This window comes from Podarcis pityusensis (genome assembly GCF_964106645.2).
Source record: "Podarcis pityusensis genome assembly, chromosome: 14".
Classification (NCBI taxonomy): domain Eukaryota; kingdom Metazoa; phylum Chordata; class Lepidosauria; order Squamata; family Lacertidae; genus Podarcis; species Podarcis pityusensis.
Window position 1 is genome coordinate 33,408,284 of NC_138039.1, and position 24,313 is coordinate 33,432,596.

The window sequence follows — 24,313 nt, forward strand, 5'->3', positions numbered from 1 at the left end:
AGCGGTGAAAATGCTTTAAAAAAACAGAAACACACGTTTTGAAAAATACATTGAATTTGGCATAGCTCACTGTCGCCATCTAGCGTCAGATTTGTAGTATTGCACTTCGCAAAACATTTGAAAACATTTCGTTTGCAGCTGTGTAGCTGAGGAAAACGGGGAGATATCAGAGTGCTTGGAAAGCCCCCCGTCCCCGCCCTTTTGCAGAAAAGTACCCGCCCCTTAAAAGGGCCTTTGGGGGCACAAATACAGCGAGGACTGTGAGCAGATTCGGAACTAGCCGCTGAAACCCCGCAGGCAGCTGTTCCAACAGCCTCGCCCTGCAGGACCGGGCTGCGCTTTCGCTTCCTCTAGAGCGCGCTCTGGGCGCCGCTCCTCCCCGCTGCCTGGCGCGCCGCCGCAGGAGCCTCGGAGAGAGCAAAGACCCGCCTCGCCGCCTCCCTGCCCTGCCCACGCCCAGCGCCGATCGAGGAAGTTGCGACCGCCGCTAAGTCCGGAGCCTGGAGAAGGAGGAACCCCCTACCCTCGCCGGTTAGCAGCAGATGCGCTTTTACGCGTGCGAGGAGAAGAGCAGGGGGCTGCTTTCCCCAGGATAGCAGGTACGGACGCTCAGCGCCTCAAGTCCTCTCTCCACCCACCCACCCTTTTTTAATTTTTAGGTTGTTCCATCCTACCTCGTCGCCCCCCTCTCATTCAAGCAGAGCTGCACCGTGCAAAAAACCCAAAACTACCAAAAGAGGGGCGATGGAAGAGTCATTAAGAATGCGCTGCAAAGTTCATGGCAACTCCCTTTGCTCCCAGCAAAGCGTGCCTGGCGTTGCAGCTTTATTATGGAGGGACGCTGCTTATTTATTTATTTATTTATTTGCTTGCTTGCTTGCTTGCTTGCTTGCTTGCTTGCAAGGGGTTCCAGGGTAGGATTATGGTTTTTTGCATGGGCGGGATGTTTTTTCGCTTAAAGCAGGGAGGAGGACGTGGGGAGAGTTTCTGGAATGGGGGGACAGATTGCGCCCAGACCCGCAGCGCGCGTGTTGCTGGCTGCTGTTACTTTCTCGTAAAATAATATTTTGCTCCTGCAAGGATCGGGTTTCCTTTGGCCGTTCTTCCACCTCGGTTTCTGTAACTTCGTTGTCTCCGCCCCCTCTCTCCGCTTTATTTCTTTTTCCACTTTTCCATCCAAGTTGGCTAGACGGGCGAGCTGTGTGCAACTTCTTGGAAAGTTAGGGTGCTCTCCTTCTCCTCCCGCCCGCGCCCCACCTCCGCAACCAATCTGCACCCGCGGTGGCTTTGGATTCACACAGATAAGAGGGGAGAAAATTCCCCACCCTACCCCAAATCGCTTAGGTTTATGCCAGGGAAAGGTTTCATTTGCGTTTGTTCACGTCAGTCTCCCTGGACAAGTTCACGCAGGGAGAAGGCTATCAAGGCTACTAGCCATGATGGCAGTGTGATGGTGAACTGGAAAGTGCAGAACAGGAAAGAGATGGATTGGGGCATCTGGTTGGCCGCTGTGAGAATAGGATCCTGGACTTCTATGGGCTATTGGCCTGATCTGGAATGCTTTTCTTAAGTTCTTAAGCTACTGTTAAAGGAACAGATAAGGGTGGATGGGGATTTCCAAGCTTCCCAGAAATGCCTTGGGAGTAAAGGTAAGGTATCTTTGCAGTGGGGGTATTGATAAGTGCTGCATGTACAAGGTACGCTTTGTGTCTGTCAGCTTAGACCAGGGGTCAGCAAACTTTTTCAGCAGGGGGCCGGTCCACTGTCCCTCAGACCTTATGGGGGGCCGGACTATATTTTGAAAAAAATAAATAAACAAATTCCTATGCCTCACAAATAACCCAGAGATGCATTTTTAATAAAGGGACACATTCTACTCATGTAAAAACATGCTGATTCCCGGATCGTCCGTGGACCGGATTTAGAAGGCGATTGGGCCGGATCCAGCCCCCGAGCCTTAGTTTGCCTACCCATGGCTTAGACTGTCAACAGCTTCCAAATTTTATTTGCATGCCTCAATTTCATGTGCTGGATTTTGCCAGTGGCTGTTTCTTCATCTGTTTCGTGGCAAGTACTTTTATCCCAATCTTCAGTTGCGGGTGGGGGGACCCCAAAGTGGCTCTCAAGTTCAATCATAAGATTGTGCTGTCATGTTGACATCCTAAAAGGAAAGGCATAAAAGGAAAAGGGATTTGGAGGGAGGACGAAGAAAACAAACTCAGGCACTCAGTTGCATTTTGCATTGGCTTGTTTTTGTAGTTTTAAAATGATCGTTTTCAGAGGCTGCTGCTACTGCTGTTTTGCTGGTGTGGAAGTGAGTGGGTTTACTCAACAGGTTTGGCCAGAATTTTTTTTTAATGCCTAAAACCTGCCTTGTGCAACCTGATCAAACTATGGATATTTGCTCAAGAATAGCACTGCTGTGTTCAAGGGGGTTTACTCCCTGGTAAGTAAGTGTGCATTGGATCAAGGCCTTTTAAATAACGGATAAGCCACATAAGAAAAATGTAACAGTAAATGAGCCACAATAAGTTTTGTAGATACATTAAAACAAAAATAACATGTAACATAGTATTACATTATCATGCTGGTGGTTTTCAGTTGTCCTCTTTTTCTGGGTATGTATCCAGTGAAGAATAAAAGAATCAAAAAGTTTCCCACTGACTTGAGACAGCCAAATAGTATACATTGCAAGCTTCTTCCTGGCATCATGGATTTTTTTGTGTGCTGGGATTTGGCAGCGGAGATGGGCAAATAGGTCAATTTCAGTTCCTCTGATTTTCTCATTTTCCCAATCTTAAATTTGCTTCTCTGCAAATTCACATCAGTTCACACTAAAATGCTGGTGAATTTTCATGGGACTGTTTTGTGTTTTTTTAAAGCAAATTCATCAGCATTTTTGTGTGAAGTTCTCCAAATAAATAATAAGCACACTTTTGCAGAGCAATGTTCCGTAATAGAATTCTTTGGTATGTTTCCCCACCTACAAATATATGCCTTTGTATGCACACTTTACACCGGTAGGTGCATTTTTGTACTTGGCTGGAGAGCTGCATTGCAAAATTAAGAGAAGCATGAATTTCAAAGGATGGTCGTGTTTTGGTTCTCCTACTGTTTTGGAAAGTGCAAATAATAATAATAATAATAATAATAATAATAATAATAAAAATTTTTATTTGTATCCCGCCCTTCCCAGCCGAGGCCAGGCTCAGAGTGGCTAAACATCATAAAAACAACACAGTATGCATTAAAACAGACATCCGTTAATTAAAATACATCTTAAAATTAATTCAGACAAGTTAAAATCTGGGCAGGTGATAATTATCAGGTTGGACTTGACAGTGGTTAATACCTGCCAGGACCAACTGTTTCCACTGATCATACAAGGACCTGTGAGTGGGTTGGGGGCCTCCTTTGGGCTTGTTTTATACAAAGGAAAGTACCGGTAAGTCAAACTGCATCCTGCCCAAAGGCCTGGCAGAACAGCTCCGTCTTGCAGGCCCTGTGGAAATATGTCAAATCCCGCAGGGCCCTGGTCTCTTGCGGGAGAGCATTCCACCAGGCTGGGGCCACGGCTGAAAAGGCCCTGGCTCTAGTCAAGGCCAGTCTAATTTCCCTGGGCCCCGGGAATCATGGTCTTCCTTTACATAAGACCACAGGAAGAGCTGTGCTGGATCAGGCCAGAGCCCGTCTGGTTCAGCGTCTTGTTCTCACAGAAGCCAACTAGATGCCTGTAGGGAGCATGCAAGCAAGCTTTTAAATTCAAAGTGTTGGTGTTGACCTTTAAAGCCCTAAACGGCCTCGGCCCAGTATACCTGAAGCAGCATCTCCACCCCCATCATTCTGCCTGGACGCTGAGGTCCAGCGCCGAGGGCCTTCTGGTGGTTCCCTCATTGCGAGAAGCAAAGCTACAGGGAACCAGGCAGAGGGCCTTCTCGGTAGTGGCGCCCGCCCTGTGATGTCAAAGAGATAAACAACTACCTGACATTCAGAAGACATCTTAAGGCAGCCCTGTTCAGGGAAGTGTTTAATGTGTGACATCTTAGTGTATTTTGGGTCTTTGTGGAAGCCGCCCAGAGTGGCTGGGGAAACCCAGCCAGATAGGCGGGGTACACATAAATAATTATTATTATTATTATTATTATTATTATTATTATCATTATTATTATTTCTAATGGAATCCAATGTCTCTCCCATCCTTAGACCTACTATGGTGTGTATTTTTAATCTCTTCAAACATGTGGTTCCTCATCCCTGCACCGTAGTCTAAAACAGTCCTGTTCAGGAAGTGGTATATTTGCATTTTTGAAGAACTAATGCTAGGTCAAAGCACTCAACCTAGGCTTTTTAAAAAGTATTTCTTGGGGGGTGGGGTAGAAATGTCCCAGAAAATCGGATCTATCTTTGAAGGAGTCAGAAAGTGTGTGACTTTGGAGTGGGTTTACTTCTAAAAAATAATTTCTCCCCTTGCCCTTTTTCTTCAAGTGGGTGGAGATTTTCTGCTGCTTCAAACAGTGGTTCAATTGATCTTGGCAGCCCAGTGACATCCCCCTATTAATCCGGACAACACCCCCCACAAAACCAACCCAATGAGGACAGAGCTTCCTGAGTGTCACTTAGAGTAAAATGGAAAATGTGCACACGGAATGGAGTATTTTGGAGAGGGTACGTCCAGCTGACCGCTGGCGCCCCGAAAAGGAAAAGTCCTGCTATAAGACCAGGATACACTGCAACATTTTGTTGCAGTTCCCACTTGTCCTTTCTAACTTTGATGTGGGCTGCCGTGGAAGTCAGTCTTGTGGCTATTGAAAAGAACAAGCGCTTTTACTTTCTGGATCATGGAAGCTACAATACTTCTTCTAAAATGGAAATTGCTGTTATTATTTTGTAGCAACTCCTTGTTTTTGCTTTCCCCAAAATGAAAACAAACAAACAAACCCCATGCCAAGGGTTTTAAGTTAAGCCATAGGTGGAGCTTGCGATTGTGAGAGGTGGAAGGAATGTTTGAAAAATGTTTGCCAACTGTGAGGCTTTTAGTACCAGGCTGAATCTCCTATTTATTGCAAAATGGGACTGACCTTAAGGTTATTGGTGCCTACTCTTTTTATACTCTTTATATTACGTAGGATAATGAGCTGATTGATTAGTCGAAACAAAATAAAAAAATTCCTTCCCATAGCACCTTAGAGACCAACTAAGTCTACTACCAGACTTTTAGAAGACATCTGAAGGCAGCCCTGTTTAGGGAAGCTTTTAATGTTTGATGTATCACAGTATTTTAATATTCTTTTGGAAGCCGCCCAGAGTGGCTGGGGAAGCCCAGCCAGATGGGTGGGGTATAAATAATAAATTATTATTATTATTATTAAGTTAGTTATGGTTATGAGCTTTCGTGTGTGAAGCAGTGTGCATGCACACGAAAGCTCATACCAATAACTAACTTAGTTGGACTCTAAGGTGCTACTGGAAGGAATTTTTTTATTCTGTTTTTCTGTGTTTACTGTACATTCATTTCCAGTAAAAGAGCAGTTTTCCCAAACTTGTTATAACCTACCAAGGTTAAGCTATGTAATCATTGTATCAGGAGGAGTCATAGCATTGTAGAGTCAGAAGAGGCCCCTGAGGGTTTTCTAGTCCAGCCTCCTGCATTGCAAGAACTTGGTTTGAAACTCACTGTGCAGCAATTCAGCAAGGCTTTTGCTCTCAGCTTTGGCCGTCTGTCTGAAGTTTGGGGAATGCTAAAACTGGCCTGCCATCCAGGGCCACTGTAAGGATTGTTGTTGGCGTTCGCATGCATCTGTCTTGGAGTGTGCCTCTGGGGGTGAAGTCAAACTGCTGTGTTAACAGCACCCAAATGACATCCCCGGGGCACAAGCTTGGGCAGTGTATATGGAGGTCCTGGGCTGCCCACATGACAAGACTCCCCTCCCTCCTCACCCTCCCTGATGTGGTCCAAAGGAAAGCAGAGCAATATGCTGGACACCAGCATGGCTGCAGGAGTTGCCGGAAGGAGCCGTACAAGGCGCCATCCATCCGTCTTAGCGACTCCGCTCTGGATTTGTGTTTACTCCTTAACCTTCTCTTCTCCCAAAGATATCCCTCAAGGCAGTGGAGGTTTAGGATCAGAGTTTTACTTCTCTTAGATCAGCCTTTCTCAACCTGTTGGTGCCCAGAAGTTGTTGAACTACAACTCCCATCATCCCTAGCTAGCAAGCCAGAGCTCAGGGATGATGGGAGTTGTAGTCCAACAACATCTGGGGACCCACAGGTTGAGAACCGCTGTCCTAGATGGACTACCTTCCCAGGTTGACAAGCCCCACCTGCCCCTTACTTCTCTCTATACCACATGCAGAAACCGCTTTCTTGACCGTTGGTCTCGTCCGCTCAATTCTCCAGAGTCTGTCTTCGCAGGCAGGGGAAGTCTCTAACTCATTGAGGGTTTGAGATCCATCAGCTACCCTCACCTGGTTTAGCACTAATATTATCACCATTATTATTTGTTAGACTTGTTTGCATCCCAGAAAGGTCACTTCAGTGTTGGGAGCCCTTGGCCCTCAATATGTTACTGAACTACATCTCCCATCATCCCTGGCCACTGGCCTTGCTTGCTGGGGCTGATGGGAGTTGTAGTTCAGCAACATCTAGAAGGCCACAGGCTCTCATCTCCTGAACTATATATGCTAAATTTTGTTAGATCCAGAAGTAACAGGCATTTTAAGCTCAACCTGAAGCAAGAGAATTAAAAGCAAGAGAACAAGTTATCGGGTAATTGGACTCTCTTGCCTGTGATTATGGATGAATTACCTTGTAGTGGGATTAGGGTTGGCAGTTTCCCCCTTCCCCTGTGCCTTCAGGAATAGTTTTGACATGTATTAATTAAGCACCTGAACGCCCCTCCCACTTCCCGCAAAGAAAATCACTTTATCTCCTTGTTAGTAGGGATGAGGGTGAAAGTTGTTCAGTTTGCATTTTAATATGAACCCACCGGTTTTGCACTTCCTGCAGCAATGCATGAACTGAAACACAGCTTTCCTTTGAAGTTCACACTTCTCCAAATTTTGTGATGCAGTTCTTCAACCCACACATGTGTGCGAAAATGTATATGTTATTCAATCCAATGTACAAAATTCATTCTTATCAGGGGGAAATTGTTTGGGGAAATGCATACACACACACACACACAGTGGTACCTCTGGTACAGTGGTCGCGAACGGGATCCGTTCCGGAGGCCCGTTTGCAACATGAAAAGCCCGCAACCTGAAGCGCTGTATCTGCACAGGTGTGCAGCGCGATTTGGCGCTTGTGCGCATGCGCAAAGCTTAATTTAGCGCTTCTGCACATGCGCGAGCGGCGAAACCCTGAAGTAATCCTTTCCGGTACTTCCGGATTGCCGGGGGAAGCAAACTGAAAAAAAAGTAACATGAAGCAAATGTAACATGAGGTATGACTGTGTGTGTGTGTGTGTGTGTGTGTGTGTGTTTGTGTGTGTGTGTGTGTGTGTGTGTGTGTATATATATATATATATGCGCAAGGTTGTCAACACATTGCAGTTTGTGTGACTGCCAGTAGATGGCCATGCCAACTTTAGCACAATGACAGAACAACAGACAGGTAGGTAAGTGAGCAGGTAGCCTACTGCAGACAAGGCAACGTTTACATTTGTTGCTCCACCCACTTTTGCTTATGGCCCCACCCACTACTGACATGTGGCTGCCTGAAGGCTACGCAGAGGGGAAGGAGCCAGAAATTCAACAGGTGCAGTATTTTCTTGCACGGAGATGCAATGATGGGGGGTGGATGTGCATGGATTTCTGCTGAATGTGTGGCTGTTTTCAAAACCAAAAACAAAGGTGCCCCCTTAGATTAAAGGGGGCGACCTTGTCTTTCACCCCCACCTCTTTTTGCACCCCCCCAAGGAATGGTAGCAAATTGAAGCTGCCCTTTGCCCACACAAACTGGATTTCCCCACTTCCCCTCTCTGCCATCTGTCTTGCTACTTCCTGCTACGCTTTTCAGCTGGGCTTGTGGTTGCCGTGGAAGAGCCAGACAGATGCAGGTTGCAGTTTGCTCCAGCACCTCGGAGATCGTCCTTTGACCTCCGCACAGCTTCTTTTCTGTCTTTTCTCCTGCTTCCCAGAATATGTGATGTGAACTTTAGCAGTGCAAATGCTGAAATATGGAGGAGAGCTATACAGTCGTACCTCGGAAATCGAACAGAATCCGTTCTGGAAGTCCGTTCAACTTCTGAAACATTCAGTTTCCAAAGCGTGGCTTCTGACTAACTGCAGGAAGCTCCTTCAGCCAATCGGAAGCCCTGTCGAACATTCAGCTTCCAAAAGAATGTTTGAAAACTGGAACAATCACTTCCGGTTTTCAATCATTTGGGAGCCAGAATGTTCGATTCCCAAGGCATTCGGGAGCCGAGGTATGACTGTAGCTTAGTTGCAGTGCTGCTGCTTTACATACCAGAGGTCCCAGGTTCAATCCCCAATTTCTCCAGGTAGAACTGGGAGCGCCCCCTGCCTGAAACACTGGAGAGCAGCTGCCAGTCAGTGCAGACAATACTGAACTAGATGGGCTAACAATCTGAACAATAGGCAGCCTTGTACTAGATCAGACCATTGAGCCATCCAGCCCAGTACCCCCTACAGTGTCTGGCAGTGCTTCTCCAGGGTTTCAGAACGGTGTCGCTGTATAAGGCAGATTTGTCAGTTCCCACTATGGCTTTGGGTGACCCAGTTTCACACCTGCACACTCCCCATTGGATGCCTGCAACATCAGGTGACAACTTGCCTATGCACCCAGCTAAAGAGATCTTAGTTGGTTTTCTGTGAATATGAGGAGACACGGTACAGTAGTTCTAAATAAAGAAAGTGTCTGTTTTTTATATGCTGCACACTGTGCAGGAGCAGATAGGGTCTTAAAAAAGAATTTCCAGAGAGGGAGCCATGTGAGTCTGCTTGTCACATTAGTAAAACACATTTTATTATGGCATGATACGTATTTGTAAGAGGGACGCGGGTGGCGCTGTGGGTTAAACCACACAGCCTAGGGCTTGCCAATCAGAAGGTCAGCGGTTCAAATCCCTGTGACGGGGTGAGCTCCTGTTGCTCAGTCCCTGCTCCTGCCAACCTAGCAGTTCAAAAGCACGTCAAAGTGCAAGTAGATAAATAGGTACTGCTCTGGTGGGAAGGTAAACAGCATTTCCGTGCGCTGCTCTAGTTCGCCACAAGCGGCTTAGTCATGCTGGCCACATGACCCGGAAGCTGTACGCCGGCTCCCTCGGCCAATAAAGTGAGATGAGCACTGCAACCCCAGAGTCGGCCACGACTGGACCTAGTGGTCAGGGGTCCCTTTACCTTTACCTTGAAGTATTTGTGAGCTACGGCCTACTTCACTAGATGCACAGAGTGTCACTCTCAGTTGTCAGGTGTATACACACATACACACATGTAAAGAGCTGTGCCCTTCTTGCTCTGCTCACTAAGCCCCCCCTGCAATTCCCCACCCCCACATTTACCCTCCAGAGCTTCTCCTTCCCACCCCATGCAACTACTAAGCTCACTTTCCCCTTTTTCCAGTCCATTTCCTCATGGAAATCCAGGATTGTGATGCTGTGGCACTACAGATGAGGGCTGTGTGATGACAGCCTTACGTTTTTATGTATATAGGAAGATAAAGGGGGAGGGGAGGAAATGCAAAGGCCGGAGTTGAATGGCAATAGAATGCAAAAATACAGTCTGTGACAATTAGGTTCAATCAGGGGTAGCCAATGGGGTTGCTGGAGTCCCATTGGTTCCAACTGGCCAGGGTTGATGAGTGTTGAGGTCCATCAGAGTCTGGAAGGTGCCACATTGGCTGCAAATGGATGCAAAATGACCACAGCAGCAGTAACTTTTCTTTAAAAAAAGAAAGTTTATTGAGCAACAAAAACAGACAATACACACAAAGAGAAAAACAAGCATATGAACAACAAAACAATATAGTTCAACATAAGGAGCTTTCAATAAGAAAGTCAAAATAAAGAATCAGGAGTGAGTGAAATAGATACAATTATAAAATTATAATGACGTATAAAAACACCACTTACATTCTTCAGCAGAAATAGGAATAAATGAAAAGGGATTGCCTGTATTTATAGACGCTACAAAATAAAATCACATCTCAAAGGCAGCCCATGTGACAACAGCAGTAACTGGTGATACTGTAAACATAGAATTGTAGTGTTAGAAGGAACCCTGGGGATCATCTGGTCCAACCCTCTGCAATGCAGGAATATGCAGTTGTCGCATATGGGGATCGAACCTGCAACCTTGGCATTATCAGCACCACGCTCTATCCAAGTGAGCTATCTATCTTGGCATCTGAGTAAAGTATAAGTGTAGCAAAATGAGCACAATGGTCCTTCACACTATTTGTGATTGGTGATATCACCCGTTGGCAGTGGTGAGTATATTAACATCTGCCATAGAACAGTAAACCATTGCCTCTGTTCACACCCAGATGAATAGAGTTGAACTTTTTGATAAGCTACAATTTATGAGCTTTATCTGGAGCGTCTTTGTTCTTTTTTCCAGGATACGCACCTTAAGATAACAGGAAGGAACGGCTGTCTTAAAGTGATCTTTGCCCTCTGTGGGTTTTTTTTTAAAAGTCAATATTAAATACAGCTTTAACATATTCTGGCCAATTAACTGGGGCACCTTTTTTCATTGTACAGCACGCTTTTTAACTGATCAAATGTCACAACCCTGATTCTAAATGGGCTCCTAAATTCCTCCTCCATCTCTAAATAGGGAATTACTAGGTAAGGCTTTCCCTTCCGAACACATTATCTGCAAAACTTTATTCCAGCATTGGGAAAGAAGCTTCATTTACTGTAGCCAGAGATTCTAACCTCCAGTTACCCTTCCATTTGCTTCCTCATAGCTCATTTTTGCTTCTTTCTTTGGGTTATTTAAAGCCTGCCCAGTCTCAAAGTTCTTTCCCACCCTTTCAATACATATAGGCAGTGCTTTTGGGGGGGGAGGGATGCAGGGCTACGCATACCCCTAAACATTTTGTGAATCTAAGTTTGGCCTCATTGAGGGGCAGTATTTCAATATGAGTAGGAGGATGAGAGTACCCCTAAACAGTCTTTTTATAGAAAAAAAGCACTGCATATATGCACCATAAAAATAGAATAAAAATTAGACAAGAATGTAGAGCGTGAAACTCCAGAGAACCTGTTGCTGCAATGTATTAAAGCTTCTGCGTAAGGAAGTTATTTATAACTGTTTTTAAGTGATGTACGGAACAAAGAATCCTGAGGGATAGGAGAAAACGTGGTGTTTTTAATTCCTGACCCGCTGGAAGGATTAATTTAGATTTTTTTTCCTTTTTAAAGAAAAACAACTCTCTTCCAAGCTACATAACGAGGATTTCCCAAGTCTCCAAGCTGGACACTCGCCTTTGAGTTTCGACAACTTCATTTTTGGATATTAAATGTATCAGAAAGTAGATTTCTCGAAACGCCCGAGCAGCAGCCCAGAATGTATTGGTGCGTGGGAACAGAGGACTCTGAGGACGACAGCAAGAGAGACATGGCGGCACAAGACGGTAAATGAAACACCTTTCCTGCCTAAGGCAAATTCTGACAATTCCATGCAGCTGTATGTAAATATGTATATACTAGGGTCTTTGAAATACCAAGCCCTCATAACTCACAAACAGGATGAGATTAAAAAAACAAAGCAATTTAAACTTAGCTTGTATCATTCAACAAGTATACAAAATATTAAGAAAATTGGATGATGGGAAATGATCCATAATGAATTGAAAAAAATGTTTAGAAGTACTTTCCCCCCAAAAAACCCCCCAGAGTCCTTTCTGTTGGGGATAATTCAGATTGAAATTCCCAGGTGTCAAAAAAGGTTATTTATGTATGCTACTACTGCTGCCCGTGTTTGGTTAGCCCCAAAATGGAAAACGAATAAGAATAAGAGAACAAGAAGAACATACATTTTAAAAAGATTGGAAAAGTTTATTGAATATATGGGAAATAATTGTGTACAGCTGAAAACGCTGGCAGCATTAAGATATATTCAACAGTGTAAGTAAGTTTTGATGGATGCAATAATGGAATACTGAATGGTATAGTTTTTATAAAATGTGCAGGGATGTATACGATATGTAAAATGAGCCATGGAAAGAGAGGAAGGGAAGACATTGATATCTTAAGGAAGTAAAATAAATATTTTAAATTGTAAAACAAAAAATGTAATTAAAAAATTATATACAGTAGAAAATTGGATGACACATGGTAAAAAAAAATTGGATCCCTTGATATGTAATGACCCAGCTTCATCATCAGTCTCCTCTTCCACAACCCTTGGGGTGAGGTCTTTCACCGCTGTCAGTCTCCGGCTCTGGAGACTGCTGACAAAACCACAGTGGAGAATAGAAGGGGAGGAGGCAGCCCTGTCTGGCTCTCTGCCCTTCCTTCCAGTCTCATGTCACTGCCCCCCTCCAAAGAAACCCATAGGGAAGGGCCAGCCAAGAAGCCCAGCCCAGCCCTCACCAACAGCAAGCTTGCTTGCTTTTTCTGGCCACTTGCCAACATAATGGGCAGCTTGCTGAAACCACAGCCCAGGTGAGCCACAGAGGAACAGGGAGGACAGCCTGGGGCAGCTGTAGTTTGCTTAGGGTGCTGGGAATTATAGTTCTCTGAGGGGCCGCCAAGCAACTCTTGGCCCCATTAACTAACTACAATTCCCAAGATTCTTTGGGGGAAGTCACAACTCTTAAATGTGCTTAAAATACGCAGTGCTGATGTGAACAAAGTTCTTCATAGGGCTTCACCAAATGACCTATTTATTGAGCATTAATTCTGATTTGTTTGCCTGGAGGCTGTATGACAATGACCACTCATCCTGATTTGCTTGTGGGGTGTTTATACGTCTTCGCAGTAACCGTCTATTCATTCCACGCTCTTCCACCCATTTCCCTGTCATTTCCCCAACAGCAAAAAGTCCATTTCTTTGTACAGTGGTACCTCGGGTTAAGAACTTAATTCGTTCTGGAGGTCTCTTCTTAACTTGAAACTGTTCTTAACCTGAGGTACCACTTTAGCTTAATGGGGCCTCCCGCTGCTGCCGCACCACCGCCTCCTGATTTCTGTTCTCATCCTGAAGCAAAGTACTATTTCTTGTATTAGGGCGCTGGGGCTCTTTAATTCACTTCAATGGTGCAAACCTAAATTTCATGGCATGCCCTTGAATCCCTCCCACAAGGTACTGACAGTCCAGAGGTGCCCTTGTCGTGTTCTGGCCCGATGCCAGAACTCACAGGGAAAGCAGCAAGGTGGGTTGATGGTTGCCCCGGCTGAGCAACTTGCTCCAGCAAAGGTCGGGAGCACACTGAGGCCTTTTATACCTCTGTCCCAAGACTGCCTCCTCCTGGCTCCACCCCCTTGATAGAACCTCAGAGCCTTAAAGGGCCAACCCTCTGGCTTGAAGGCAGCCACTCCTCTTCTGTTCCATAGCCTCCTTCCTAGTGCACTCCTGGACTGTTGGAATGCAGTGGGCAGCATATGGCTTTCCAGGGAAAGATGGGTCAGCCTTGATGGTTTTGGAGGTTCCTCTGGGAGTTATTAGGGACGCAGGTGGCCCTGTGGCACCTGCCTAGGGCTTGCCAATCAGAAGGTTGGCAGTTCGAATCCCCGCGACAGGGTGAGCTCCCGTTGCTTGGTCCCTGCTCCTGCCAACCTAGCAGTTCAAAAGCATGTCAAAGTGCAAGTAGATAAATAGGTACCACTCCGGCAGGAAGGTAAACGGCGTTTCCGTGCACTGCTCTGGTTCACCAGAAGCGGCTTAGTCATGCTAGCCACATGACCCGGAAGCTGTACACCAGCTCCCTCGGCCAATAAAGCGAGATGAGCGCCGCAACCCCAGAGTTGGTCACGACTGGACCTAATGGTCAGGGGTCCCTTTACCTTTTACTGGGAGTTTTTGTCCAGCTGCTTAATGCACACTGGTCTCCCTTTCTTCCCCAGTCAGCCTGAGCCCTTAACCCAGCACTCCCATCTAGAGCCCCTGTAGCCTCCAACTCAGTGTCCGGTTGAGTGCTGGGTACAGGGATCATGGCACTGCCCATAGGTTGTGTCTCCAACCCAAAACACTCCCAATGCCCTCTTAAGGCCCCGTTTGAGCTAGCCCTAATTTCAGCCCTGCTCCGGCAAATCCAGATTCATTTACCTGCTCCCCCCCATGCTTTAATCAGGCACCGACCTTACAAGCTGTCAGTCTCCCTCCCCACCTCCAGGAAAAGCCAGCAGACATCGCAGTCTGTGTCACACACAGCACCAGTGTGCAACGTGGGTGTTGTGTTATGGAAACGGTGGCAGAAAGACGTTTTGTCTCGGCTCTGACAATGAAGGTCCTGCAAGAAAGCCATGGTGTTTGTGGATTCGTCTCCATTCTCACTCCTTTGCAGCCTGCAGTTCGTTAACGAGATATATTTATGAATGGGGAAGGGATGCGTTTTGGATGCTGGCTTGTGAGCCAGGCTTAAACGAAAGCTCTGACAGTGGTGCAATTGCAGATTTCCCTGAGCGATCGCAGAGAAATTCCAGCTGGTTTTTATCCTGGTGCTTTTTAGCCTTTTATCAAAGGTCTTTTCTCACCAGGGATCACAGAGGGCTAGGGCAAATCCCTGTGTCTCCATGAGCGTGGATGGCATTTACTTTCTAGGCTTCTGTTTCCACCTCGCAGTGAGTCTGTATCTTAAAAACTCATTTTTGGGTGTCTCTCTGTGTATGTACGTGTACGTGTTGAACCATGAACGTAATAATTACCGGGTGCCTTAAAAGAATAAGGTGCTCTGTAAAAAGAAAGAACTTATTACAAAGCATCTGAATTGCTTTAGGTTGTTATGACAATGAGCACTTTTTTTAAGAGGGGAGAATCTCCCCCAAATTTAGTGGTAACATAGCAGGTGTTTCCCTACTGTGTTTCATCAGGGCATGACTGAGATTTGTTTCGCTTTGAATATTGCTTTGTTAGAGGAATAGAGGACAAGAAACGATCAAGGCTGTCACCCTGTGTGCATTTACCCAAGAGTTAATCCAGTTTAACTTTGTGGGAATTCCTTTCAGATAAGCATACGTGGGATTGGACTGTATAACTGGACTGCATCAGCAACTGGCAGCCACGATGGCTAAGCTCTGCCTTCCCAGTCAGAGGCAATATGCCTCGGAATACCAGTTGCAGGATACTACCGTAGGAGGGGAGAGTCCTGCTTATGGGCTTCCCATAGGCATCTGGCTGGTTGTTTTGAGAACAGGATGCTTGGCTAGATAGGCCAGTGGCCTGATCCAGCGGGGTTCGTTTTATGGTCTTATATGTTGAGCATCTCTGTGTGTATCTGGGGTTGTTACCATTTGAACATCTCTTTCTATATCTGGGGTAGCCAACATGATGCCCTTCAGAGGTTTTAGGCTACAACTCCCATCATCCCTGACTATTAGCCACACTGGCTGAGGCTGGTGGGAGTCGAAGTCCCAAAATCTGGGCGACACCACATTGGCTATGCCCTGGTGTGCTTGATGCAGAATAAAATAGTACAGCTATTGCACAAGCAAAAGATGCCTGCATTGCAGGGGCTGATCCTCATGGTCCCTTCCCTACAATTGGCTGTGATTCTGTGATTCTGTGACAATATTTGTCATGTTTGTTCAGTCACGCCTGCACTTTCCACTGCCAACCACTTACTGTCGCCAGGTTTTGCCCCAGGACAGGGGAAAGTGGAAGGTGGTCAAGGAGATTGGAGGATAGCTCCCAAGGGAGCTGACGTGGCTGTCTTGAAGCATTTAGAGAGATGGGAAGAGGCTCCCACCATGGTCCTGCCAGTGCTATTTTTTCTAGAAAAACGTGCCGGAGCTCATGCATGCCTCCTTTGTTCTCTTATAATAGCAATGGTGCCCATCTGAGAGGTGCCAGAACTGAGTTCTGGGTGAGTTCCGGCTGAAAAAAAAGCCCTGGGTGAAACTAATCTTTGTGCTGACTCTTTAAATGAGGATGGAGTTGATTTCTGTTCCACTTGCTGAGCTGTTTCCGTTCGTTAACTTCCTCCAGGCGGCTTAATATATAATTTCCTGACAATGTCCCAGGCCCAGCTGTCGCTAAGCAATGTGTGAGGGCTCTACATCTTTAGATTACAGGTGTGAGTGTACATTGGTGGCTCTCTCCATACAAAATTAGCATTTCACAGAGAAAGCTAATTTAGAACCCTGGGTTTCTTGGGTTTCTGGGTGCAGGGATAATTTTTGCATGGAAGAGAGTTCAGTCATGTGAGACTCCCATCTGCAGCCAGAAGTGCAGCCCAGATGCAATTTTACACCTCCATAAGAACGAGAGATTGAAGTTGGCAAGGTTTTTTTTAAAGGCGGAATTTTTGCAGATTTGTTTGATTTATGATAATTACATAGTACCCGTATGTTGCTTTAGAGTCTTCAATACTCATTACAAATCCTTACAGCAACCCTGTGAGGTAGGTCAATAATAACATTTGAAGAGGGAAAACGAGGTGAGGAAATGAGATTGGAGCTTAGAGAGAGCAATTGAGGGAGCTCACAGCTATTGTGAGATTTTTTTTAAAACTGGGAACTTCCTGGCTGTGGAAATTCACTTTGATACTGAACTGGGTTTACTTGGAGCAGAACGTTTTGATCATTATTCTTATTTAATTAGCACAAAGTACTGCTTAACTGAAAATCTGGAGAGAGAAAACCCTGCCCTTTTGCAGCCTGGAAGTGTTGTGTACATTTTGGAGTATGATCAACCGTGACTTGTGTTACATAAAAATTATCAATTTGAATTGCAAATTCAGTCAACCAGGGAATGCAAAGAGAACATTGGTAATCACTCCAGGCGAGAACTCTCTGATAATCCCTATTTGTCTTGTATTAAAGAGTTTGCAGAACTTCTGAAAAAGCTGTGTAACGTAATTGCATCGAATACTGCCTTCCCTTCCCCACCTGTGCTTTGAGTAACGGTCAGAGCCTCTGAACCCCTTAAGATGTCCTTTTCATTGTGCATTCGTGATTATTTGTGCTCAGGATGGTATCAGGGTCGTTGTACATGGTCCCATTTTCAGTACTGTTTCTGCCTGCAAAAGTTCCGGGGCAGGCATTCCGCTTCGTTTCCCATCAGTTCACGTCTCGTAACTTCCTGCTGAAATCCTGCAAGCTTTCATGCCACAAATGCTTGGCGGTGAGAGTGGGGATCCAACTTTGGTTGTACCTTAGTTCAGTAATGCCCCTCTGGATGGTGGGGCAGTATCGGGGCAGCTTTGCAGAACAGCTAAGGAAATGGAATGGCGTGTGGACAGCCTGGTATAAATCCAGCACTAATGCACTGTTATTGTGTCAAAGACACAATAGCAGTGTGTCTTTGCAGAATATACCCACCAAAAAAGAGAGAGGGAGAGAGCCACCAGTCTGGAGGGTGTTTAGTATGTGTATACATTCGTAGTATGTATTTATTTATTTTGCGCCCATCTGGCTGGGCTTCCCCAGCCACTCTGGGCTACTTCCAGCAAAATACTAAAATACAATAATTCGTCAAATATTAAAAGCTTCCCTAAACAGTACCTTGGACCTCAAACGCCTTGGCTCCCGAACGCCGCAAACCCAAAAGTGAGTGTTCCGGTTTTTGAACGTTCTTTTGGAACCCAACCATCCGACAGGGCTTCTGTGGCTTCCGATTGCCTGCAGGAGCTTCCTGCAGCCAATCAGAAGCCGCACTTTGGTTTCGGAACATTTTGGAAGTCGGACGGAGTTCCAGAACAGATTCTGTTCGACTTCCAAGGTACGACTGCATTGGGGTATTAGAATGGAATTCTATTTCAAGTGGGGAGCTAATCATGGTGGTGGCAGAGCCCGTGCTTTATGTATGTATATACTTAGTTTATATCCCGCCCTTTCTCCCCAAAAAGAAGGGCTGCAAACACACAAATGATTAAGCAGTTGAAAGATATTAGAACTATATCAACACAATGGCAGACTGGGGGAAGTCTCTATTTAAAGGGCTTGTTGGTAGAGGAAGATAGGCGCCTAAAAGATGATAGGGATAGCACCTGCCTAATATTTAACAAGATTTATTCATCATCATATTTCCCCAGGGTAAGCCACATTCAAAGCACCTCCACGCAGCATTGAAGAGTTTGCGTAAGATAACTCGCTGGCTGTTAACAAGACACTGCAAAACTGGGATAGCTGTATAAAGAACAGGCTAAGGAAAGCATCTCCTATTAAAAAATATTCAGGGTGGTTTAGCAATCAGTTCCTTCTTCCTAGGAACTCTGGGAATTGTAGCTCTCCCAGGGGGAATAGGGATCTCCCAACCGACTTTTAGCAACCTTAACCAACTGCAGTTTCCAGGATGGGGCAAGCGAATGGAGAGCCATGAGTGTTTTAACTGGTACCATGCTGCTTTAAATGTATCGCGCTCATGACAAAAGCAGTGTCCAGTGATTTGAAGAGAAGAAGAAGGAGTTTGGATTTGATATCCCGCTTTATCACTACCCGAAGGAGTCTCAAAGCAGCTAACATTCTCCTTTCCCTTCCTCCCCCACAACAAACACCCTGTGAGGTGAGTGGGGCTGAGAGACTTCAGAGAAGCGTGACTAGCCCAAGGTCACCCAGCAGCTGCATGTGGAGGAGCGGAGACGCGAACCCGTTTCACCAGATTATGAGTCTACCGCTCTTAACCACTACACCACACTGGCTCTCCTCCAGAGGTTAGGGTCTCCTGGGGTCTGAGTGAAGGAAGTTGGTAATGAATTTAGCTGCAAAGTTTCGGGCTGAGGTCCAGCTCCGGCAACTGATGACTGACTACTTATTCCGATGTCCAGCAATTGCCTCCTCCATATTATTTTTATTTTTTGCTGGCTACATTTTCAGGGGCTTTGATCCCCTATTCCCTTTGTGCAGGCAAATCTGCCTTGGAAATGCAACATGAAAGGGCTTGTCAAGTGAAGAGCTGTTTACCTTTATGCATGTTTCATGAATGCATCTCAATTTAGGGGCGGGAGGGGAGAACTGACAGTGACATTGGAACAGGATTTGCTTACAGTTTTAAGACTATTTGTAGACTCCCAGGACTGGGCTGAGGCCAGGAGGCAAGATACACAGCCTAACTTCCACCCCAGAGCTGAGTCATTTTCAGTTTTTTCATCACCTTCTTTCTTGACATTTTATTAAGAAGCAAGCTGGGATGTGGGTGGTGTAGCCTGGCAACTAGCCAAAGAGATCAGGAAAATTCCCGGAAAACAGACCCATGGAGATTTGAAGTTCAGAGCAGGTCAGGCAAGCGAGAACAAAGCAAAGAGAGGAGAGCATTGCGGAGGAACCTGCTAGCTTAGGGGTGAGGATGCACAAATATTATTGAAAAGCGTTGAAAGTAACTGAGGTTCTTACCCCTCCCCCCAGCCCACACACCCTGGCCTTAAGCCAATTAGATTTATATGTCTGGATTTTCCCGGACACGACTGGGATTTCAAAGGCAAAATTGATGTCCGGGGGGGGGGGGGGATTTCCGAAAGGCGGCACTTTTTCCTGGATCTTAGGCAAGTCAGTTGAAAAAGCTCAACAGCTTTTGGGGTACCTTGGTTTTTACATTTTTGAAATATGGCAACCCTAAATTAGAACGTTTTCACTGTTTTAGAATATTTCTGTTCTCTCTTTGTTCCCTTAAATTGTGGATACATTCGCTGCCCTGGGCTCCCTTAGGAGGAAAGGCGGGATAGAAATTCAATAATAATATTATTATAATTTATTATTTATACTTGCCCAAATGGCTGGGTTTCCTCAGCTACTCTGGGCAGCTCCCAACCGAATGTTAAAAATGCAATACAGCATTAAACATTAAAAACTTCCCTAAACAGGGCTGCCTTCAGATGTCTTTTAAAAGTAAGATAGTTGCTTATTCCCTTGACATCTAAAGGGAGGGTGTTCCACAGGGCAGGTGCCACTACTGAGAAGGCCGTCTGCCTGGTTCCCTGTAACTTTGCTTCTCGCAGTGAGGGAACCACCAGAAGGCCCTCGGAGCTGGACCTCAGCGTCTGGGCAGAACAATGGGGGTGGCGACACTCCTTCAGGTATACTGGGCCGAGCCTATTTAGGGCTTTAAAGGTCAGTACCAACACTTTGAATTGTGTTCGGAAACGTACTGGAAGTTTTAAAGTACAATAAGAGTTTTAAAGATGAGCACCAGCATTTTGAATTGAGCCTTGTTATAGACCAGGAGCCAGCGCAGTTTTTAAAGCTCTGGTGGCAGTGAGGTAAGTCTCCAGATCCCCTGTTCTGCTTAGCAACCTATTTTGAACAGTTTCCAAACAAAATGTGCATCTCGGGACAGTGCCTTTTACAGTGGTACCTCAGGTTAAGTACATAATTCATTCCGGAGGTCCGTTCTTAACCTGAAACTGTTCTTAACCTGAAGCACCACTTTAGCTAATGGGGCCTCCTGCTGCTGCCGTGCCACCAGAGCATGATTTCTGTTCCCATCCTGAAGCAAAGTTCTTAACCCGAGGGACTATTTCTGGGTTAGCGGAGTCTGTAACCTGAAGCGTATGTAACCTGAAGCGTATGTAACCCAAGGTACCACTGTATCTGCATCTCGCAGAGGGAAGTGGAGCAGCAATCGGGCAAGCTGGCGTGTCTGTCATAACTGCCTGTAATATGCCTGAATAGGCTTCCAAACAGCATCAAGAGTCTGTGGCTGCAGACACACTGTACTTTTAAAACTCACAGCTTCCTCCAAAAAAAACAAAACACCTTGGGTTTTTTATTTTTAAAAAGGGTGCTGGGAATTGTAGCTCTGCAATGGGTGAACTACAGTTCCCAGGATGCTTTGTGTGGGTAGTCATATGTTTTAAATGTATGGTGTGTGGTCAAGTATCAAATATTTGCTGGTCAAGGATCAACATGGACAGCTGCACTTCGCTAGAGGAGCCATGTATCATCTGGGGATATTTTAATTCTACAAGGCGGGGGACACTGGTTTGTAGGTTGTTTTGTTCCTGTTTTCAATCATGTATTTTGTGCTTTTATATTGTATATTTACGTTGTGAACTGCCCTGAGAGCTGCAGATGAAAGGCAGTATACAAATTAAATAAATAGTCAAACAAACAAACAACTACAAAGAAGATCATCAACGCAACAGTCCAGCTACAGTTTCGGGAAGTTTTTAATGTTCGAAGTTTTATTCTGTTTTTAATGTTCTGTTGAAAGCCGCCCAGAATGGCTGGGGAAACCCAGCCAGATGGGCGGGGTAGAAATAATAAATTATTATTATACATTATTATTACAATTCCAGATACCAAGTTGTCCAGAATGCCTTCCCATAGATATAAAAACCTCCCACTTTCATTATTATTATTTTAAATAAAACTTATCGTTAACAGTGTTCACAGCTATTCCACACACCTAAAACACGTGGCTTTTTTGAAAGCATCCTGTGAACTGTAGTGTGTTCAGGGTACTCGGAACCATAGTTCTGTGCAGGGTAAACTACAGTTCCCAGGATTGGGGGGAGGGGTTCATGTGCTTTAAATAGATGGCATGTATGCAGCCAATCTCTGTTGCCTTGGGAGCATTTGCAGAGCATGAAGTAGCTGCAGAAATCGCCTCTGTTGTTGTGCAATTATTTATGACCTGCTGTGTTTTTGGATGCTATAATTCAAATCGTATCGGAACAGTCCTGCCCAGTGGTGCCATTAGGATTGGGTTTGGGACAGAAGTCCAGGGCACCACCAGCAGAACGTGAAGGAGGTGTCCTCTGAACCTAACAAGACCAGCTTCCCAAATTGTGTGACGTACATGAAGCAGAACGGTGCCAACTAAAGGGGGGCATGAGACCCACCAAGTCCAGAGTTTATATTTGCCTTTCTGCACCACTAATCCTTCTCATATTTACTCAGAAATAGGTTCTGTGTGCAACAAGGTTTACTTGCCAGGTAAGTGTGCCTGGGATTTCAGACTCCCTATGCAAATCATTGCTTGGAAGTAAATCTTGATTAAGCAAAATCCTTAGTAAGTGGTTTGATTTTTTTTTAAGGGTTTCAGCCTAAATCTAGTTTAATTTTCATACATCCACATCAGTATACTTCGTTATTTCTTGAAATCCGTGAACACACCCGCTGCTTTCTTTTTCTGGCTTGCTCATCTTCTGATCAATCAAGTATCGAAACAGGAAAAGATTAATCCAATAAATTGCAGTCCCAGCCATCTGGTGTCATGCAGGACTTTGATGTCTGAGGTAACCCTGCAAGCTCTCCCTCCCCCCCCCACCCCACTCCCATTTTTCTGCTGCCTTATTTATCTCAGAACCCACAGCTTGGGTTTCACTCCAAGGGGACACAGATATGTCCATTAACCACCAAAGCGAAAAATTATCTGTAATTATTTCAGATCAAGGTTTCCTTTTTAGCCACAAGGTGCTAAGAGCATGGGAGAGCGCATGGGGAGCACTCCTTGCAGCATGTGATGGGTTAATGGCCTTTTAGCTTACATTGGACTTTGCAGATTGCGCTGCCTCAAATCTGACTTAAAATTCAGAGGGGTTTGGAGCTGCCTTTCCGAATAATGACAAGGTGAGTTCCCTGCGCGAGGTGGCCGTTGGATGGAGATTGCAATGGAAGCAGCTCCATTTTCCTTGACTTTGTGTTTTATCATATATATAGTTATTTCCTGCAAATAAAAATGGGGGGGGGGGGATTGTAAATCCATCCAGAGAACCATCCAGAGTGCTAAATAAAGGCAATAAGAGATGGTGATAAAAGCCTTCAAAGTGGGTATTTCAGAACTCTAGAATTATTAAAACGATTTCAGGCATAATAGGGGATGTTTGCTTGGGTTTTTGTTCGTAGAACCCTATGTTCTACCAGAAGGCAATACAGTTAGCTCAGGGTGCCTCCTGGTTATTGTCCTTCATTTCAGCAGCATACTTTAACTGGGAAAAGTCATTTTGTTGGTGTTATTGCCATCGTTAAACAATTGGGAATCAGGTACTTTTCCTGATCTATTGCACATCACCAAGAGATCTACCACCTACTCCCAATGTAAAGAATATGTGAGTTGCAATGTGCAGTTTATCACAATTCCTCTAATTTTTGTTCCTTAGTACACTAGCATTAAGGATAGCTTGCAAAGAAGCCAATCAATATAAAATTCAGCTCATCCTTTTGGCTAAAGGGGGCTTCTTCAAGCCTAGTTTTAGTCAGAAGATGGGACCCTGCAGACACTAAGGAACACCTCTGTAGAAGAGTTTTGCCCACAGATGCCAGGTTTGCAATCCATGAATTAAGCTCTACAACAAAATTTTATTTCTTTCTGTGCTTGCGTAATACGTTTAATTATGCTCTACATATTTTTTTCAGAGACTCTTTGAGATTCATGCAAATGCTGTTGGGTTGTTTTGCACTGTTGAAACTAGGTTAAACGCAGAGTGGAGGCACAACAGAATTAAAAACTGCTTATATTATTAGAGCGGGTTTTTTCCAGGAAGTGGGGGAATATTGCATTTAAAATCCTGTCTCTCAAAACTCCGTGCTCAAGTTTTTCCTATCACTATCTTTGGGTGTGCCTTATAGATCAGCCTTCACCAACCTAGTACCCTCCAGATTTCTTGGGTGGCTGAATGTCTGGAGGGCACCAGGTTGGTGAAGGCTACTATGGACCAACAAGCACAATGGCATGTGGAGAGAGAGAGAGAGAGAGAGCACCGTGGTAAAGGTAAAGGTAAATGGACCCCTGACCATTAGATCCAGTCATGACTGACTCTGGGGTTGTCACGCTCATCTTGCTTTATTGGCCAAGGGAGCCGGCATACAACATCTGGATCATGTGGCCAGCATGACTAAGCCGCTTCTGGCGAACCAGAGCAGTGCATGGAAATGCCATTTACCTTCCCCCCGGAGTGGTACCTATTTATCTACTTGCACTTTGACGTGCTTTCGAACTGCTAGGTTGGCAGGAGCAGGGACCGGGCAACAGGAGCTCACCCCATCGCGGGGATTCGAACCGCCGACCTTCTGATCAGCAAGTCCTAGGCTCTGTGGTTTAACCCACAGCGCCACCGCGTCCATGGTAGCTGCCCCCAAATGACAGGTTGTCCTTGGAGGCTCACCAGAATCTGGGCCTGATCAACTTCTGTAGCAAGCTTAAGATATCTCTTGATAAAGCTTTCAGTATGTAGGGTTAATGTGAGGAGCAAGAGAGGACTGGAATTTTGATAAGTTTTCATTGAATGGAGCTATGTATCCTCATAAGAT

At 45.3% G+C, this 24,313-nt stretch overlaps 1 protein-coding gene across 2 annotated transcripts in view; it reads left to right on the forward strand.

Moving 5' to 3' along the window:
• Window positions 1-440: 440 nt before the first annotated feature.
• The window catches only part of LRRK1 (leucine rich repeat kinase 1), a 79,620-nt gene continuing 55,747 nt past the window's right edge, over window positions 441-24,313 (forward strand). The window contains exons 1-2 of one of the 2 annotated variants that reach the window (XM_080980220.1): window positions 441-599; window positions 11,387-11,598. In XM_080980220.1, coding sequence (XP_080836346.1) covers window positions 11,532-11,598 — 67 coding nt within the window. In that variant the 5' untranslated portion in view covers window positions 441-599; window positions 11,387-11,531. Of the gene's footprint in view, window positions 600-11,386; window positions 11,599-14,352; window positions 14,750-24,313 lie in introns of those variants that run through there. The other variant, XM_080980221.1, reaches the window with a different exon arrangement.